At 35.0% G+C, this 16,840-nt stretch overlaps 1 protein-coding gene and 1 pseudogene across 4 annotated transcripts in view; one reads left to right on the top strand and one right to left on the bottom strand.

Annotated features, from left to right (window-relative positions):
- Window positions 1-16,840, top strand: part of VPS50 (VPS50 subunit of EARP/GARPII complex) — a 130,158-nt gene that overhangs the window by 59,732 nt on the left and 53,586 nt on the right. For 3 of the 4 annotated variants that reach the window (XM_045864693.3, XM_064575263.1, XM_064575264.1), the window contains 3 exons: window positions 1,374-1,462; window positions 8,374-8,468; window positions 8,799-8,897. In XM_045864693.3, the coding sequence (XP_045720649.1) occupies window positions 1,374-1,462; window positions 8,374-8,468; window positions 8,799-8,897 (283 nt within the window). Of the gene's footprint in view, window positions 1-1,373; window positions 1,463-8,373; window positions 8,469-8,798; window positions 8,898-16,840 lie in introns of those variants that run through there. The other variant, XM_045864694.3, reaches the window with a different exon arrangement.
- On the bottom strand, window positions 5,019-7,931 carry LOC123836053 (heterogeneous nuclear ribonucleoprotein A3-like; annotated as a pseudogene).

Below are 16,840 nucleotides of genomic sequence, written 5' to 3'. Positions count from 1 at the left end.
CTCATAGTTTGTTGTGTCTGTGTATGTATTTTCATTGGGGTGTAAAGTCAAACTTAAAACACTGAGCCTTATATACTTATTAGTACTCTTTGCTAAAATTCCTTGACCTGATTCTGGATATCTAAAGAATATTCAGGACCTTGATTAGCCTAACATCTGACAATATATTGAACTTGAAAAAGTCATTTGTTCACCTGCAATTAATCCTTTCATATTCACAGTAAGGAATACAATTGTAGGAGTCAGTAATTTGAACCTTTTTCTTCCCAGAACGTCATAAAGCTGATAGGGGCTCAAGAGGTTGTCTCCTGTAGCTCTGTAGTGATACTGCTGGCATCCTAATGCTTTACCATTCTAAAAGAAAACTCTAAAGCTGTCATCCAGGTGCACTGCCCTGAGCTGCTGGGTCCCTAATAGCCAGACCATACAGATAATAAAGCTTAAGCTGTAGGAGTGGTCAGAGGTACACTAGGCATGAATATGGGGCCTGGCCTATGCAAGGGCCTTTTGCTGGTTACCAGTGCTCACCCTGCTAGCCTAAGGTGAAATAGTATTCTCAGTTGTTCCACAGTTTATTAAAAAAAAGGCATAATCTTTTTTTTTTTTTTTAAAGATTTTATTTATTTATTTGAGAGAGAGAGTGAGAGAGAGAAAGAGCACAAGAGGGGGGAGCGGGAGAGGGAGAAGCAGACTCCCTGCCGAGCAGGGAGCCTGATGCGGGACTCGATCCCGGGACTCCAGGATCATGACCTGAGCCGAAGGCAGTCGCTTAACCAACTGAGCCACCCAGGCGCCCCAAGGCATAATCTTTTTAATATAAATGTATATATGTGTATTTTCAGTTGCTTTTAGGGGGAAATTTGTTTTCAAGCAGGTCATTGCTCTCACCTGTTGAACTGGACATTGTTAGATTCTTTGTTAGACTATTCTGGGTCATGAAAGATGTAAAACATGTGCATCATTACCTTACTGCATGAGCAGTTCTGCAATCTGTACCCTTGTTAACATGCACATTAACTGATAATTAGGTTAATGGGTCCGGTAATGCCCCGGCAGTAGGCAGTATATAAGTCATTGAGAACCCGGTCTCTGGGATCACATTATCCAACTTGGAATCCCAGCTCCAATCGCATATGTACTGAGTGGTCTTAGGTGTAAAATACTTAACATTTCACAGTCTTAAGTTTATGTATCAAATGCGTTTAATCCTAACACTTATTTTTGACATTGTTTTGATTGTATAAATATTGAACATATTTTCTATATTTTACATGGGCTTACAATATATGAGAGTATTTTAAAATGATTTTTTTCTTTTGGGAAAACAAAAATGTGAAGCAAATCTGAAAATATGTATCCTCTTGTATTTTCAGAAGGGAGTAATATGGGTACTGAAGAAACTGATTTTGATCGTGGCTACATAAAAAAGAAATTAGAACATGGACTTACACGAATATGGCAGGTTTGGGTTTTTTAAATTATTTTTTTTTTACAAAAGCAATAGAAACTTTCATGTCTAAATTGTTTAGAAATTCAGTGTTTGAATTTTCTGTACTCATTTGCATTCCTATATAGTGAATTCTATGTTAGTTTTTCTTTGGACTAAATCTGTCCTTTAACTTCTATAATTTAGTTCACAGTTGTATTTGACTATAAATTTTTAATTTGAAAATCTCCATTGGAAATAGACATATATTCCTTTATTACATTTTTTCTTTTAGTGTCCTAGCAAATGTATGCTTTCCTAAAGAAATTGCTTTCTTATTGAGATATTCTGTTTATTTTTATTTCATTCATTTGTGTTTTCTTTCCTTTTCTATTAATTTTAGGAAAAGGATAACTAAATGGGTGATATAGTGGGCTGAAATCTAGTATAGAATGAAAAAAAATTTTCTCAATGATTTTTGTGCCTTGAGGGCATCTTATGTGTTTATTGGCTGAATGTATCTTTAACTTTTATTTTGCAGTTTAGTAGCATAGTTGTTGTTATCAGATAATTAAATTTGTTAATGTTAAAATTTATTATTTCCTAGATAAAAGTGTAATTTCTTTGAAGATAACTCTTTTTTGTTCTTTTTGGACTGCTCTTTTGGATCATATGGTAACTCTATTTTTAATTTTTTGAGGAACTTCAATCCTGTTTTCCAGAGTGGCTGCACCGATTTACATTCCCACCAGCAGTGCACAAGGGTTCCTTTTTTTTCACATCCTCGGCAACACTTGTTATTTCTTGTCTTTTTGATTTTAGCCATTCTAATAGTTATAAGGTGATATCTCATGGTTTTGATTTGCATTTCCCTGATGATTAGTGACATTAAGCATCTTTTCATGTGTCTGTTCGCCATCTATGTATCTTCTTTGGAAAATTGTCTACTCTCAGGTCCTCTGCTCATTTTTAATTGGATTATTTGGGTTTTTTGCTGTTGAGTTATAGAATTTCTTTATATATTTTGGGTATTAACCCCTTAAAATTTTACATAGGCTTACAATATATGAGAATTAAAATGATTTTTTTGGGAAAACAAAAACGTTGTGAAGCAAATCTGAAAATGTATCCTCTTATTTTCAGAAGAGAATAACATGCCTTTGCAAATATCTTCTCCCATTCATTAGGTTGCCTTTCCATTTTGTTGATGGCTTCTTTTACCATATAAAGTTCTTTATTTTGATTTAGTCCCAATACCTTATTTTTCCTTTTGTTTCCCTTGCCTGAGGAGACATATAGCAATATATAAAGATGTTGCTAAGGCTAATATCCAAGAGATTACTGCCTGTGTTTTCTTTTAGGAGTTCAATAGTTTCAGGTCTCACATTTAGGTATTTAATCCATTTTGAGGGTTTTTTTTTTTTTTTAAGATTTTATTTATTTGAGAGGGAGCAAGAGTGCAAGGACCCTGAGATCATGACCTGAGCCGAAGGCAGACGCTTAACCATCTGAGCCACCCAGGCGCCCAAAACAAATGTTTTTTGATAACACATTCAGCAGGCAAAACCTGACCTGATTTGAATTCATTCAGCAGCAGAACCAGACCTGTATTGTCATTAAGCTTTTTTGTGTAGTATTTATTTATCGCATTAAAGTGAACGTTTATATGTTGCAGGAATATTAATGTGTTTTATTTTGGGATACTGCCTTAGAACCCCACTGGGGGGTGTTAAATGTATATGCTATATGTGCCATAATACGTTTCTAACATCTGAAATCTTGAATTCCAAAGCACAAGTTAGCATGTGACAATTTATATACATTTATTATAAATGTATATAGAGATAATGAAAAATGATTGAAAAGCATAAGAAGATACTTAACTTTTTTTTTTTTTAAGATTTTATTTATTTATTTGAGACAGAGAGAATGAGAGAGACAGAGAGCACATGAGAGGGGGGAGGGTCAGAGGGAGAAGCAGGCTCCCTGCCGAGCAGGGAGCCCGATGCGGGACTCGATCCCGGGACTCCAGGATCATGACCTGAGCCGAAGGCAGTCACTTAACCAGCTGAGCCACCCAGGCGCCCAGATACTTAACTTTTTTAACATAAATACTAAACTCAAAGTCAGAATGACTGTGATTTTTTTATATGAAAATTTTTAGAGTATTTTCCATGCATTTTGACTCAAATAGAAAATCTGTAAGAAAAAAGGTTTTATGAGTTGTACCATTTGGCAGACACTGTGGAATTAAGAACACGGTGGTGAATCCATGATACTTGACCTTATGGAGCTTACGAATCTATATGAAAGTTTCAATCTTCCAAGATTTTCATTTTCATCTTTAAATATTTGATATATAAGAAATTATTCATATTATTCTTATGCTACTTATTTCTTTTTGTTATAGAGCATTGGGGTTGCAGTATTTCTACTTTTTGTGAATTTGAGGTTTTCTTTACATCCTAGAATGCCACCCACTTTAAAAATTTTTGCTTGAGCATTTGGAAAATAACTGTATTTCTTCTTTGTGGTAGGAGTTAAGTCCTATGTGTATATTAGAGCAAGCTTATTATTAATTGTATTATTCTAATCTATATATTTTTTCTTTGTTTCCTTGGCCTGTGTAATTCTGAGGGAGGAGTTTTAACCTTCCAGAAAGATTGTAATTTTGTCAGGTTTTTGTTTTATTTCTAACATTAGCTTTTGCTTTTTATACTTGGATGCTATGTCGATTGATGCTGCAATGCTAGTAACCACTTTACCTACCTTCTTTGTATGTAATTCCTTCGTTAATTTAAAGAAAATATATAGTTCTTTTGTCCTGAGGCGTTTTGCCGTGAATTCTAGTTTGCTTTATTATTACCATTGCTGTGTTTATTTTATTCATATTTTCCTTTGACTGTCCCTTTATTTTAAATGCTTTTAGATCATGTTTTTGTTGTGTCTTCTATAGATGCAAAAGAAATGTTTTTTTGAGAGAGAGACTTTATCTTTTTTTTTTACATTTTTAAAAATTTTATTATCATTAGTTTTTGATGTAGTATTCCATAACTCATTGTTTGCATATAACACCCAGTGCCCCATTCAGTACGTGCCCTCTTTAATACCCATCACCAGGCTAACCCATCCCCCCACCCCCCCTCCCCTCTGGAACCCTCAGTTTGTCTCTCTTTATCTTTTAATTGGGCAGTTCAATCTGTTTATATTTTTATTCGTGTTTTATTTCATTGTTCTTTAATTATTAGGAAGCTGAACATTTAAAAATCCATTTATTATTGATTTGTGAATTATTTGCTCATGTTTTTTGATTATAGGTCCAAAATGATTTATGTGATAATGAGTAATCTTTTGTATGTCATTTGTCTATTTTCACTTACTATATTTTCAATATGCAGATGATCAGCATTTTTATGAGGTCAGACCATTGACCTTTATCTTTTGTGACCTATGTTACATTTCTTCTTTTTTTTTTAAAGTTAAAAATTCCTTAATTTTTTATTCCTGGTACCGCTACCACAATTTACGGGGCTGTATACCTGATGTAATGAAAAGAAAAAAGACAAAGACAAAGCTATATGTGATGAAGACCTCAGGAATGTACATCTAATTGACACTACATTGCATTAATCAATAGCTGCACTTTTTGTAAACTGTGGCTATGACAGTCCTGGACAAGCAGGCTTTCTTATTTAAGCTGCAGTAACTTTTCTGACTATGGATCGTCGTTCCTTCTGTGGCAGATTTTTACAGTTCCTCTAATGCATTTGGGACTACTGTCTCAAAGTAACCTGCAGCTTTCCTGACAACTCCTTACTCTCTCTCCTGCTAAGAACTGTAGCCCTTTTCTTCTGAAATTTTTTTAGAACCTTCTGCTACCATATCCACCACTTCTACCCTCAGATCCATAACCACCACCATAGGGACTGCCCGAGCTTCTTCCACCAAAACTGTCCCCCTTCAGGGGTCCATAATTTGATTGCTTTTGTCCACTATAATTTCCAAAATCATTGTGGTTCCCATCACCACCGTAGTTACCTCCAAAATTTCCTCCTTCATTGTAACCATCCTGTCCTCTACCACTGCCACCATATCCACCTCCTCAGTGTCCATATCCTGGTCCACCACCACCATCACCTCCTCTACTACTATAACCAGGACCACCACCATCGATGCCACCAACACCTCCAAATCCAGTATATCTACCATCACCTCCTGCATAACTACCTCTCCTGCCACTTCCACCACCGTAGCCACCTCTTCCATCAAAGTTTCCACCACAGCCCATAAAGTTGCCAGATCCACCTACCTCCACAATGTCTTGGGATCCAGCAGACATCATTTCTTGTTTGGGAAGGGCCTTTTTCACTTCACAGTTATGCCCATTAATAGTGTTTCTGAACAACAATTTTATCAACTCTCTCATGATCATCAAAAGTTATAAAAGCAAATCCCACTCTGCCTGTCTTCCATAATTTCTATGGTTTCAGTCTTGCCATACATTTCAAAATAGTCTCTCAAATTATATTCTTCTGTATCTTCTTTAATGCCACCAATGAAAATTTTCTTCACTGTGAGATGGGCACCAGGCTTTATAGAATCCTCTCTAGAAATAGCTCTCTTTGATTCCAGCACAGGCCCATCAACCTTGTGTGGTCAAGCACACGTTGCTGCATCCACCTCTTCAATACAAGTATAAGTCACAAGAGCAAAACCCCTGGAACATTTTGTTTGGGGGGTCTCTCATCACCACACAATCTGTAAGTGTGCCCCATTTTTCAGAATGTTCTCTTAAACTGTCATCCATAGTTTCAAAGCTCAAATCACCAAAAAAAAAAAGTTTTCTCAACTGCTCTGGTTCCTTTGGATCTTGACCCTCCTTCCCTAGCAGCAGTGGCGATGGCGATGGGGAAGGGTTGGGTTCGGGGTAAACTGGGCAGCAGTTTTACCTCTTGTTTTGAGACCACAGTGCCCTCTTCCAACTTGAGTTCAATATCTGTGCTACGTTTATTCTTAAAATACTTTTTCCTGTGTAAAGCTCAGGTCAATATTCATCTGGTAATTATAGATCTTTATCTAAATTTTATATTATTTGCTATATCCCTAATACCTGGAGTACTGCCTAGAACACTTAGTACTGAGAAAATACTTTTGCTTTATTGGATTAATTTTTAATCTTTTGCAAACATACAAAAACAGTTATCTAATCCATTTGTATGTCTTTTGATATGTGATATAAGGAGAGGAGAGAGGAGTTTTTCCCTCCAAATCTAGTTGATTTTTTTTTTTTCCTCTACTACTTTCTGAATAATCTTTTTTCTTGTCTATGTGTGATGCCTCCTCATAGCAAGGTCTGCTGGAAAGAGGAGACTCTGAAGATAGAGAGACCAGGATTCAAATCTTAGCCTTGTCATTCACAGGGCATGTGAATTTAGGCAATTACTTGACCTGTTTTCAGTTTTTCTTCTCTTCAGGGGATAATAAATGCCTGCTCAACAGAGCTGTTTTAGGATTAAAGATAATATGTAAAGTTCTTAGTATAATGCTGATAAAAAGTAAACAATCAGCAAACAGTAGTTTTTACTGTTGTTTATTAAGCTTTGTGTGTATATATATATATATATATATATTAGCACTATTTCTGAATTGTTTGTCCTATTTTGTTGATTCTTTGGGTATTGGCAGTATTGTTTTTTTAAAAATAATTTCTTTTTTTTTTTTTTTTTTTTTTTAAGATTTTATTTATTTATTTGAGAGAGAGAGAATGAGAGACAGAGAGCATGAGAGGGAGGAGGGTCAGAGGGAGAAGCAGACCCCCCGCCGAGCAGGGAGCCCGATGCGGGACTTGATCCCAGGACTCCAGGATCACGACCTGAGCCGAAGGCAGTCGCTTAACCGACTGAGCCACCCAGGCGCCCTAAAAATAATTTCTAATATATTTAGTACAGGTAGGACAAGTCCTTCAACATCACTTATAACTTTTACTCCATCTTTTCAAAGCTTTGTATTTTAAAAAGAGGTTATTGCCTGTTTCTTATTTCTGGTGAATTTTAGAATGATTGTTCATAGGAAAAGGTTTTTGTGATTTTGGTTAAAATGTCACTGAACCCCAACATTAATTTGGAAAAGTTGATGTTTTTATACTCATTCAGTCCCTTGACTCTCATTTTATTGAAATTTCTTTTGTATCCTGTTAGAGTTGTTAGTTTTTTCTTACAGGTCTAATGTTGCCTATTAAAATTATTCCTAAGTACATTATAGTTTTAATCTTTATTTTAAATGGAATCTCATTTTAAGATACTATAGCAGAAATACACGAAAACTTAATTTTTATGTATTGCACATAATCACATAGTTATCTTATTAATTCTAAATATTTTTGAACTGATTATTCTAATTATTTTTGAATTGATTATTTTGGAGTTTCTAGCCTACCAAGCCACACATAAATGATGATGATTTTTATCTTCATATCCAAAACGAGGATATAATTTTTATCTTGCATATGTGTATGTATTAATAGTGATGATTGTCATCATTATTATTTTTATATCTGATGTTTATGGAATTGTTTCAGTGATATCACTGTAAGAATATTGATTATTGGCCTAAATATATATTCTTAAGAATGTATTCCTGTTGGGCGCCTGGGTGGCTCAGTCGTTAAGCGTCTGCATTCAGCTCAGGTCATGATCCCAGGGTCCTGGGATCGAGCCCCACATCAGTCTCCCTGCTTGGCGGGAAGCCTGCTTCTCCCTCTCCCACTCCCCCTGCTTGTGTTCCCTCTCTCGCTGTGTCTCCCTCTGTCAAATAAATAAATCTTTAAAAAAAAAAAAAAAGAATGTATTCCTATCTCTTTCAATGTGTAGCTATAGAATAAATGGTTCTGGGAGCTTATATTCTATATTTTGGGTTCATTTGAAATATTTTTTTGTTTTGTTTTGCAGGATGTTCAGCTAAAAGTAAAAACCTACTTGCTTGGAACAGATTTGTCTATATTTAAATATGATGATTTCATCTTTGTTTTGGATATAATCAGCAGGTACTGTGTGAGATCTTGTTTTATTCTTTAGCTTGAGTCATTCAACGATGATAATCAAAGAAATCATGAATCAGTGAGTTATATATAACTTTTTCATGGAAATGAAGACAATTGAACATTCATAATCTAATTTCTGCTGGGTGTGTGTGAGTGTGTTTAAATATTTCTGCCCTTTGGATGTCTGTAAGCCATATTGAATTTGTGAACTTTAGAATTTCTTCAAACATCCATTTTTATGGTGTGTTATCTTTGAAGAAAGATGACCTGGACTACTTTTGTTCTGTAATAAGAATGTTGCTGAAATTTGTATAAATCTTTTTATCCAACTAGGTTAATGCAAGTTGGAGAAGAATTTTGTGGTAGCAAATCTGAAGTTTTGCAAGAGTCCATTAGAAAACAGAGTGTCAACTATTTTAAGAACTACCATAGGTAAGAACTGTAATAAAATATGAATAGACTTATTTAGGTAATGAGAATACTTTGTCTAATGCTTAAACCTTATAGCATTAATTGGTTTAAAACAATTACTTTTTTTTTTTTTTTTAAGATTTTATTTGACAGAGAGAGAGTGAGAGAGCACAGCAGGGGGAGCAGCAGAGAGAGAGGGAGAAGCAGGCTCCCTGCTGGGCAGGGAGTCCCATTGGGGACTCGATCCCAGAACCCTGGGATCATGACCTGAGCTGAAGACAGTCACTTAACCAACTGAGCTACCCAGGAGCCCCTAAAACAATTACTTTTGAATTTGAAAGAATTCCTTTGTAGTTCTTTTTGCGATGGTTAAGGACTTTTTTTTGCCAAAAATATCATAAAATATTCTCATTCCTTATTTATTGTAAATTTTGATAGATTGTCCTGAGAGGCTTAAAATGTTGAACTACATATTGAACCAATTTCTTTATGGGTGAAAGATGATTATTCTATTGGAGTTCACCGAAAGAATTTGGCCACTATCCTGTATCTGCATATATGGTGTGAGCTAGTGAGGGAGTTAGATCACTAGAGGCAGCACTCAGGGAGGGGTTACTTGAAAGCATCTACCTTTTAAGAGTAAGAAGGTTCTAAAGAAGAAGACATGATATTCAGAATCTAGCTACAAAGTCAAAATTATGTATTACATTGCAAAACAGTCACTACTGACTTTAGAAAGTGTGATTAGGAATGGTTTTGGGAATGGAGGAAGATGGGAGTGTTTAATTAGCAATGTGATTGTATGCTTAAAGCAGCATTAAATTGAGAGAGCTATTTATTAGACCTTTCCTGATATAAGGTGGAGACTGTACTGTATTCCTTATATATATTTTATCAGTTGAATTGTTGTATCTTACTTTTTATTCTACATTTTTATTTTTTAGAATTATGTTTTGATTTTATTGTTATTTGGTGCCAGAGAAAGTACGGATTTTATTTTATTTTATTTATTTTTATTTATTATTATTTTTATTTTTTAAACATTTTATTTTATTTATTTATTTTTAAAGATTTTATTTATTTATTTGACAGAGAGAGACACAGCGAGAGAGGGAACACAAGCAGGGAGAGTGTGAGAGGGATGAGCAGGCTTCCCACTGAGCAGGGAGCCCGATGCTGGGCTCGATCCCAGGACCCTGGGATCATGACCCAAGCTGAAGGCAGACGCTTAATGACTGAGCCACCCAGGCACCCCGATTTTATTTTATTTTATTGTTTTTTTTTCCTGTCTCAATGATTTTTATTTTTTTTATGTATGTATGTATGTATGTATGTATGTATGTATGTTTAATTCTGCTTGCTCAGAGTCAATACCTGGTCAGAGTGATAGGTGCCATGTCAGAAGAGAGATTATTGGACATCAAACCAATGATTAATTAATTATTAAATATATTTAAGTACAAGTGTTCTTTGTTATTGTAAACTATTAAATATGTTTTGAAAGAGATTTAAATTTGATCCTGTACCAAAGCAGAGCCTTTGGGCTTTGTAGTTGAATTGAAAAGAATGTTTAGAAGATTTAAAAAAAAATTTTTTTTATTGATTAAACCTCAGGAAAACAGTAGTAAGGGGAGAGCATGAAACCCTAAACACTGCCTTTATTTGTATATATATTTTTTCCTGTTAAAATTTAAGCTCTGCTGAAAAGATAGCCTGGCTTGTACACATTGCTGTACAAAAGGAGGAGTTTTTAAATCATAAATGGGAAAGGATAAGGAACTATGAAGGAGCCAGAAGCCTCACTTACCTGTCAGAATGAAAGCATGACAGATGTCCATTTCCCAAAGATTACTTACTATTGGAGTTCACCGAAGTCAGTAAGACAACTGGGAGACCTTTTGTGTTCCTAGTGACTGCACAACATGTGTGATGAAAAAAACAACCCTGATTTATTTAATGGTCTCCATTCTGCATTCTACTTTACTTATTGTCATAAGGTATCTGTCATTATGGCAGCCAGGTCTGGGCATTTCTAGACTATGACCATGATGGAGATTCCTCACCAAAGTTTACCTTGATGAAATTAGAGACTAGAAATGAATTATTAACTGTTTCCAAAACACTCAACATTTTAATGGACTTCTCTTAGAAATATATGTGAAATTTGTTTCCCATTGAAAAGGCTGTACGGTACTTTTAGAAGGAGAGCTGGACCGGGAGATAGTAGAGTTGGGTTCTTATTCCACTTTTGGTGCTTGCCAGCTCTCTGACACTGAACAAATCATTTAACTCTGGCTGATGGGTTCTATCAACTGCAAAATGGGGTGGCTAGATGAAAAAGTCTCCATAAGTGTTGCCTATAGATCTTGCCTTTTTTTTCTTGCTGTGTTGTATATTGGAATATTGGAATAGGTTAAAAAGTAAAGATTTAACTTTTCTAAAAGTATTCTTCTCTATCCCCAGCTTATATACTGGCTATGGCCACTATCTGTCCAACAGCTGCCATTTGGAAAATTATAATAAAAATCATTTGGTAAAGTTAATGCCAACCATTAATGTGTTCTGAAGTAAATCTTTTTCTTTATAAGCAAGATAAACTTAACAGGTGGTTTAGAAATGATGCCAATGTACATGATACTGAATTGACGAAAGTCATTACATTAGCTAGTGATGAATCTAAATCTGTTAAATTCCAATTTAGTATCTTCTTCACCAGATCATACTACATAAATATTTAAAAGCAGTATGAAACATGGTGAACTATAGATCAAGTGGGTTTTAGTTTTGTAATAAAAGTGTTAAAATATGCTTACAATCGTTTCATGGTCCTCTACTGCCAAATAGAGCTCCTGAGAATCAAGAAATTCTTAGACCAAATTATTCTGACTTAGAGTCTGCTTAGGCTATTGGTTTAGAGATGTCGGCATAATAAGGTGAAAATAGAAGCATTTACCTTTGGGTGGAACATCTATTTATATAAAGTATATTCATGTTGCTTGTGGTAGTTGTATAAAAGTCTGTATGCCATTATCTTTTTCCAGGGCAAAATTACATTAGACTGAGGGAACACAGTCTCTATCAATGTGAATTCTTATCTTACAAAAATATAGGTTTTATTCCCCCAAATTCCTTTATGTTCAGTGCTAAGTTTGTATACATCCAACGCTGTCATTCTTCTGCCAGATGTTACAGAAGTCCCAGAAGCACAAATTATCTGATTTAAACAGTAATGACATAGAAATTATGTAGTGTAATTGCCAGAACATTCTATTTAACAAGTGCACTTTAATTTGTAATTACTCTAATGATCGAATCTTATAAAATATTTTCGAGGATCCTGAAGGTACAGCGATTGGTGTTAGAAGAGGGGAGAGGTCACCTATCCTTTTAGGGAGAAAAACTTTCCCATTGCCTGAGTAAGAAAAGTTTATTTTTTTAAGTATCTTCAAAATGTGTGTTTCTAGGATCAAGTTTATTATCCATATACTTCTCTTTGTTTTCTGCCTGGACCAAGTGATTTAATCTTTTTTGTTTTTTTGAGTACTGGGCTTTATATCTTGTAGAACTCACTTGCTTTTTCTCCCCCCATATATTCTCTGCCAAATAAGCGCTTTTGGTTAAGGTTTCAGAGAGGGCAGTAAATAAGTGATCAATAGTTTTAGTTTTTTTATGATAGATCTCAGATTTTTTTTTAAGGAAACAATCTTAACAAATATAAAGGTTTAAATTTATAAGTGTCCAACTTACATTTTAACTACTATTGTTGTATAACAAACTATCCTGAAACTTAAGGGTTTAAAACCACCATCATTTTATGATTATTTCATGTAATCTGTGAGTCGGGAATTTACGAAGAAATGAACTGAATGAATCTTCTGCTCCTTAGAGGATTGGCTGAGGTGACTGAGTGGTACTCAGCTGATGGTAGGGTTTGTCTAGAGAATCCAGGATGGCTTTGCTCGCACCTTGGTGGAGATGGCTAGAAGGATGTACACAGTTGAGTTTGTTAGCCATAGTGCCTGCATGTGGCCTTTCCACTATGATGATCTCAGGGTGGTGGGACTTCCCTTATATGGCACCTGGCTTCCCACAGCACTAGTTTTCCAAAAGACCCAGGCAGAAGCTTCAAGGCTTTTTCTGATGTAGGCATAGAAGTCATGCAGTCCTTCCACCGTATTCCATTGAATACAAACATGTCATGAGGCTACCCAGATTTAAGAGGAGGGAAATTTGATGGGGGAGTGGTAAGGTCATGTTGTATGAGAGAATGTGTGTGGGATAGGAGGTAATTGTTGCAACTCTCTTTGCTATATTCCTTGGGAAAATAGGAGAAATATTTTTAGAAAACAAATGTTCTTGGACTTGGTGATAATGGTACCAGTAAATTATCTTTAATATTTAAAATACTGTAAATTAGATTATTTAAAAGTAAAAACATTTACATTTCTAAACTATACAATAGGGCTTGAATTTTGGAGTTAAAATGAGAACAAAGTCTTCATGGTATCTATCTGATGTCAGACTAACTCCCTCTGCCATAGTATATAATAATAGTGGGTAGACCACTCTTAAACTCCTCTTAATTTATACTGTTGTTATTGATTTCCAGTTTTCTTCCTGCTGATAAAATGTTTGGGAAAGCGTGGTGTTATCAGTGGACTTGGATTCCTACCTCTGTACTACTTACTAGCTTTACCACCTCTGTAATTTGGTTTTCTAATTTCTCTGAGCATCAAGTTCCTTCTCTTTAAATGTGGCCGGCTTGTAGTGGAATCTTTACCTTCCTTGAAGTGTTTGTTTTTGGAACCTGCCTTTTATTGCATCAAGTCTTTTATCAGGTTAGTTAAAAGATCTGGATTTCACACAGTTCCAATTCGTGGATTTTTTTTCCCTTTAATTAGTAGGTCAGCATATTTGAGATGCCTCTAAGATTGGTTATTGTCTTCTTTACTATATTTGCCCTTTAAAATCTTTTAGATTTTATTTGAATTGTACCTATTCTTTTGTACTCCACAGGAGATTCTTTGTATACTATTTATATCTTGTTTCTTAAAGACAGAGGGGCACCTGAACTGCTTAAACAGTAATAATTACGATTGCTTTTCACATAATAGGTCAGCATTCATTTCTGTTATTCAGCATCTGATTGCAGTTTGTAATTTATGAACTCACTGCTTTTTCATCGTAACTGTTATTCTTTATGTGTATTAGTAGAGTCAAATAGAAGAAAAAAGTAAAATGCAAACCTTCCAACTTGTGTAAAAATGTTCTTGGGCAGAGATGTAAAGGAAGTTTTCCGTGGCTTTAATGAATCAATTTGGATAATATTAATGAATTTATCATTCACAGTCACAAAATAAGTAGATTTTTGCCTTTGACTATGTTTTTTCAACAGTGGTGCAATGAAAAGAAAGATTTGGAAATCAGGGCCCCTCTGCTGTCTACTAGTTGTGACCTTGTGACCCTTCACAAGTGGATTGATGTTGCCTAAGGCCCTCTGTGGCTGTATTGTTAAAACAAGCCTGCCTTTATTGCAGACAGTTTAGTTAGGGGAATAAGAGGATTATTAAGGTTTTTTTTTTTGAAAAAAATAAAGTGTAATATAAAAGTATACACGTCTTAATGTACAACTCCATCAATTTTTACATATCTGTATACCACATAAGCCACCCAGGTTAAGATACAGAATTTTTCCACTACCCTGGAAGGATCTCTTGTGTCCTTTCTCATTCAAAATTCATCCTTAGAGATAACTGCTATTTTGGCTTATATCACTATTGATTAGTCTTGCCTGTTTTTAGCATTATAGCATATAAATATTTTTTTATGCCATTCTGAATTGTTTTGCTTTTTATTTAAAGTTTCCAGTTGTTTCTTGCACATACACATACTTACATACACATACATACATATACATATTTAAGTTGATTTAGTATGTTGACCTGAAATTCCTGTGATCTGGTGGTTAAAGCATTTTATTAAATTTTTTTTTTTTAAAGATTTTATTTATTTATTTGAGAGAGAGAGAATGAGAGAGAGCACATGAGAGGGGGGAGGGTCAGAGGGAGAAGCAGACTCCCTGCCGAGCAGGGAGCCCGATGCGGGACTCGATCCCGGGACTCCAGGATCATGACCTGAGCAGAAGGCAGTCGCTTAACCAACTGAGCCACCCAGGCGCCCTAAAGCATTTTATTAGACCTAATAGTTGGGAGATTCTTTTGAATTTTCTATGTATACATTTATGCCATTTGTGAATAATGATGGTTTTATATATTCATTTCTAATCTTTATACTGGTTAGGACCTCTGATACAATTTTGAATAGACGTGGTGACAAGGGTATCTTTATTGTGCAGTGCTTTGTCATTAGGTATGATATTTGTGGTAGACTTTTATAGATACTTTATGTCAGATTAGAGAAATTTCTAAGAGACAAAGTATACTTTAAGTCAAGAAGTATTGCTAAAAATAAAGAGAATACTTTTATAATGATAAGAAAGTGTTCATTAGGAAGATACAACAATCCTAAATTTGTATGCCTCAACTGATGTAACTCCAAAACATATAAAGCAAAATGTTCAGACTAAAAGGAGAAATAGTTCTATAATCATTGAATTTTTTTGTATGCCACTTTTAGTGAATGATAACGGAAGCAGAAAAAAAATCACTGAAGATAATGTGTTCGACTAACATATTTAATAACATTTGCCTTTTGTGTGTGTGTGTATGTGTGTGTGTCTGCGTGTATGAGAGAGAGACCCACACAACAGTTGCAGAGTACATATTTTTTTCAAGAGCACACAGGAAGTTTATCAAAATTGATTATCCACTGTGCCATAAAGCAAGTTCTTTAAAAATGTCAAAGGATTGGGGCACCTGGGTGCTCAGTCAGTTAAGCGTCTGCCTTCGGCTCAGGTCATGATCCCAGGGTCCTGGGATTGAGCCCTGCATAGGGCTCCCTGCTCAGCGGGGAGCCTGCTTCTCCCTCTCCCTCTGTCTGCTGCTCTGCCTACTTGTGCTCTCTCTCTACCTCTCTGTCAAATAAATAAATAAAATCTTTAAAAATAATAATAAAATAAAAATGCCAAAGGATTGAAATCATAGAGCTTACATTGTCTGACCACAGTGAAGTTAAACTAGAAATAAATGAGAGACAACAAGAAAACGCACCAGTTTTTGGAAATTAAACAACCTATTTCCAGTGGTCAAAGAAGAAATCATATTGGGAGTTAGAAAATCTTTTTAAATAAATAATAATAAAACCATGGCATCAAAATTACGGGATCCAAAGCAGAGAGGAGAATTTCTAGCTGTAAGTGTATTTTTTGGAAAAGAAGAAAGTTTGAAAATTAAGTGCCCTAACCTTCCATTTCAAGAAGTTACAAAAATGACAGCAAATTAAACAAAAGGAAACAGAGGGAGGAAGATTATAGAGTAGGAATCAATGAAACAGAAAGCAAATGTATAATAGAATTCTATAAAACTACTAGTAACACTGAGCAAAAACAACAACAACACAAATTACTAATATTAGCAGGAGTTGATCTATAGATCTTAGACATTAAAAATGTAATAGTGTGTCAACTATACTTCAATTTAAAAAAGAATACAGTAAATGTGTAGTGATATAGATACATAATAAAATGATAGGAACAACTTTATGCTAATAAAATTGACAATGTAGATGAATTGAACAAATTTCTCATAAAACCAAACTTAATAAGCTGACAAAATAAAATACAGAATATCTGATAGACCTGTGTCTCTTAAAGAAATTGAATCTGTATTTTTTTTTTTTTTTTTTTGAGACAGAATTAGAGAGAGAGAGAGCACATGAGAGGGGGGAGGGTCAGAGGGAGAAGCAGGCTCCTTGCTGAGCAGGGAGCCCAATGCGGGACTCGATCCCGGGACTCCAGGATCATGACCTGAGCCGAAGGCAGTCGCTTAACCAACTGAGCCACCCAG

Source organism: Mirounga angustirostris, unplaced genomic scaffold (genome assembly GCF_029215605.1).
Source record: "Mirounga angustirostris isolate CCGP_5_RB_7025 unplaced genomic scaffold, mMirAng1.0.hap1 SCAF_12, whole genome shotgun sequence".
Classification (NCBI taxonomy): Eukaryota; Metazoa; Chordata; class Mammalia; order Carnivora; family Phocidae; genus Mirounga; species Mirounga angustirostris.
The sequence above is the reverse complement of the archived record's forward strand: the minus strand, read 5'-3'. Positions and strand labels throughout refer to the sequence as shown.